The 3,633-nt window shown below is 48.0% G+C and overlaps 1 protein-coding gene across 1 annotated transcript; it reads right to left on the bottom strand.

Annotated features, from left to right (window-relative positions):
• Nucleotides 1-303: 303 nt before the first annotated feature.
• Nucleotides 304-1,906, bottom strand: PtA15_17A82 (uncharacterized protein; the record flags this gene model as incomplete). The annotated part of the gene is made up of 7 exons (XM_053164588.1): nt 304-509; nt 645-859; nt 934-1,302; nt 1,408-1,444; nt 1,519-1,584; nt 1,646-1,801; nt 1,864-1,906. 7 exons carry the CDS (start codon nt 1,904-1,906, stop codon nt 304-306), a joined length of 1,092 nt encoding a protein of 363 aa, XP_053028156.1.
• Between the last annotated feature and the right edge of the window lie 1,727 nt (nt 1,907-3,633).

Below are 3,633 nucleotides of genomic sequence, written 5' to 3'. Positions count from 1 at the left end.
TCAAAAGGAAGTCCTCCACTGACTTGGCATCAGCTCCATCCATCAAGTTTTGCACAGTGTGACATCAATTGTTTCTAGTTGTAGTACTTGGCAACCTGTGATAGTTATTCATTTTTGCGGGCAATGAATAATTACATATGTGGAACAGTATTTCTGATGCATTTGGCATATGAAAAAACACTTGCATTCAGTACAATATGGTGATTAACACCCATACACTTTGTTGAATTTTCATGGTACACTCCAAAATCGCAGCCTTCATTCCCTTCAGCATCTACAACAAGGAAACAGAGGAGGGGGGGACTAACTTGTCCAATCATGATACAAGTCGTCGGCCAGATCAAAGATTGCAATGGGGTGATTGTTCAAAGATATTTGGATTCGTTGGCACAAGGAGAAGTCGTCGTCGTTGAGCTCGGGGAGATAGAGTGTGACAAGCATTGCGAAGTTCATCACTCCCACCGAGACAGCAACAAAGGCCGTGCTGTCCTCAAAACAGGGACAATCGTCTACCGGTTGTGGATGGGCAGCCGTGAGGATCAGACCGCAGACAATCAAAACGAGGGGGACTGATGCTTGCGTGCTCGTTGCCCATCGTTCGACAACTTCACCAAAGACTTGATGGATCGTCCATGCAAAAACACCTATCGTCCAGCCGCAGGCCACATCCTGGATCAAATGCATCTCGCAGTATACCCTCCCAAAGACCAACAAGAATCCATAGAGGATTAGGCCAAGAAAGAGCGTCAACTGCTGGACGATCAATTGGACATGAAGGGTGTATTGGAGTCCCATGAGAAATGTGGATGCAGAAATGGCAGAATGACTGGACGGGAATCCGTATTTGGAGGCGCAATTGCTGATAGCAAGTGGAGCAAATAGGGGCGAGGAATACAGAACAGATCCTTGAGGATCCCGGTGAAGTAGACGGACATGCCGAGGATATATACTGGGGAGCGTTCGAAGTGGTGGTCGCCAAGCCAGAAGATCAGGGGTAAGGCAAGGATGAAGAACTGGTGAGAGCCAAGCCACGAGGAATGGACCATCAGTCGATCAAGCGGGCCGGAGCGGTAGCTACGCTGGATTGATTCTAGAATTGTCATCTCCTTGTTCAGCGTCACTAACAATGCCGACCGGATCTTGAAACGCCAAGGTGACAACTGAGAACGGTAGACGTGATCTGGCTGGAGGCCGACTGGGCCTGATGAGCTCGGTGCACTGCTGACATGGCCGGGTTGGCTGCGGAGCTTGGTGGATGATGATACTGAAGAAGAGTGATTGCCGGGGGATGGGCTGAGTGGACTGAGTGGGTTGTTAATTTAGATGAGTCGCGATGATGTCGAATGATGCCAAAAATGATGCACTCAAAAAAAAAAAAAAAAAGATTAGGTACGCGGCTCAACTGACGAGTGTGATTGGTTGCAGAGGCCGTCTTTAGACAAATCTGTCCGTTTCAATTCATCACCAGTAGCTAATTATTCCTGGAAAAAAAAAACAGAGAAGGAGAAATTGACCAACGGTCATCGAACCGAGCTCCGAGAGCAGTCAGGACATTGGCGTCCGGCATGGCCAAGTTAGCATAGGCTGAGCCATGCATACCGAGCATGTGTAACAGGCTGTGTAGATTGGTAGCAGGGGGGCTTACTTACGCCACCCGGGTTGGCATGAAAACGCGCCTCCGCCAGCGCCAGCAAGTCAAGCAAGAACTTGTCCTTCAGGAGCTCTGGGATCGTTGGGCGTCTGTCCTGTTTGTAGCGCATACGGGCTTTGGCGAAGGGGAAGGCGGTCACAGTCGCTGCGCCTGGCTATTTTTTACAAAGTGGGTCAGCATAAGCGCGTAGTGGTGTGGTAAACGCCACCGACCAGTGTTGGCAGGATTCCGCGGGGTGACGAGTGGCGCGGTCATGGAAACAATACGGTATAGAGGTGCGTTGCGTCAAGAGGGTGGGCAGGGGTTTGCCTTGGCGGTGGTTTTGGTAATCAACAACAGGGCAATTGTGTGGCTGGCGGTTTTGCATGTTGAGAGCTGGAAAGGTAGGATCGTGGGCAGGAGACGGTGGCGGTACCAAGGCGGAGACCGTTGGCAAGGGTACAAGTCAAGCCACGGGGGTAGGAGTGACTGAGTTGCAGAGTAGGTTGGTCGAGTTGATTGCCACAAGGTATAAAGGGGGGGGGGGGTCGGGACGTTCTATTGATACGCAGGGGATTTGGTTTTGTTCCGCCCCCTCCCTGGGAGCCACCTAGCTGCTTGGTTAGGCCCTCCCTGGCTAGTTTACCTGCTTGGTTAGGCCCTCCCTGGCTAGTTTACCAACCGGCCCTCTTTTGCTTGTTGCTCCGGCACAGCTGGAGGGTCATCCATAGGGCCTTCGGGTCTTCGGAGATTTTTCAACGTCTGATACCTTGTGTAATAGATTTAATTATTTTTTGACAATTGTATAGGCCAAAACTTACATCTAAATGTCCAGGATTGTGTGGATTTAAGATAGTTGGATTTACAATACTTTAACAATGTGTTTCAGGCTGCATTTGCAAAAGCCAGCCTGTAACTGCTGTTTTCAGGGGTATTCATTTATCCCTCAAGGCTACGTTTAGCTAACTATTGTTTTTGATATTTTATGATATGCTACAGTTATGTGTAAATTTAACAGCCCACCGTTGTAGCACATAATCAACTCATGCCAAGGGCTGTCATGGCCTTGCTTGGCAAGATCACACACCCACTACAGAGTGTTGTTTTGAGCTCAAATCTGCTCATGATGATTCATGGGTTTGGCTCAGGAGTTAAGCAGTGCAGCTTTGAAACATGCAGGGAGAAAATTGACCAAATAGTTCCCAAACTTCGCTGGAAAAATCAATTTTTTTTTTAATTTGGAATGAGCAAAAGGTACATCCAAAAAGAGGGACCATCAAAAATTGATCAAATGGTTAATTAATCAACACTAAAGATCACAGAAAATCAAAAAAGGACAAGACAAGGATATACCCAAAGGGGAACAATCAACATTTTATTCAGAAAGATATCAATTATTTAGCTGTGATCTTTATCAAAATTGATTTTCTAAAAGTGGATAATGCTTTAGATTCATAAGATAATTTTTGAGATATAGAATCATTTTCAAATTATGATCCTCTATAGGTTGAGAATGCATAGGGACTCAGTAAGAGTGGGATATATCCACTCGATGACCGGTGTGTGCCGGTCATCGAGTGGGTTGTGTATCCACTCAATGACCGGTGTGTGCCGGTCATTGAGCAAGCTGAGAGCCACTCAATGACTGGCGTGTGCCGGTCATCAAGTGGGTTATGTATCCACTCAATGACCGGTGTGTGCAAGTCACCGAGTGGGTTATGTATCCACTCAATGACCGGTGTGTGCAAGTCACCGAGTGGGTTATGTATCCGCTCGATGACCGGTGTGTGCCGGTCATCAAGTGGGTTATGTATCCGCTCGATGACCGGTGTGTGCCAGTCATCAAGTGGGTTATGTATCCGCTCAATGACCAGTGTGTGCCGGTCATCGAGCGGGCTGAGACCTGCTCAATGACCGGTGTGTGCCAGTCATCGAGTGGGTTATGTATCCACTTGATGACCGGTGTGTGCCGGTCATCGGGTGGGTTATGTATCAACTCGATG

Source organism: Puccinia triticina, chromosome 17A, assembly GCF_026914185.1.
Source record: "Puccinia triticina chromosome 17A, complete sequence".
Taxonomy (NCBI): Eukaryota; Fungi; Basidiomycota; class Pucciniomycetes; order Pucciniales; family Pucciniaceae; genus Puccinia; species Puccinia triticina.
Note: the sequence above shows the minus strand (reverse complement) of the source record. Positions and strands in the feature narration are given on the sequence as shown.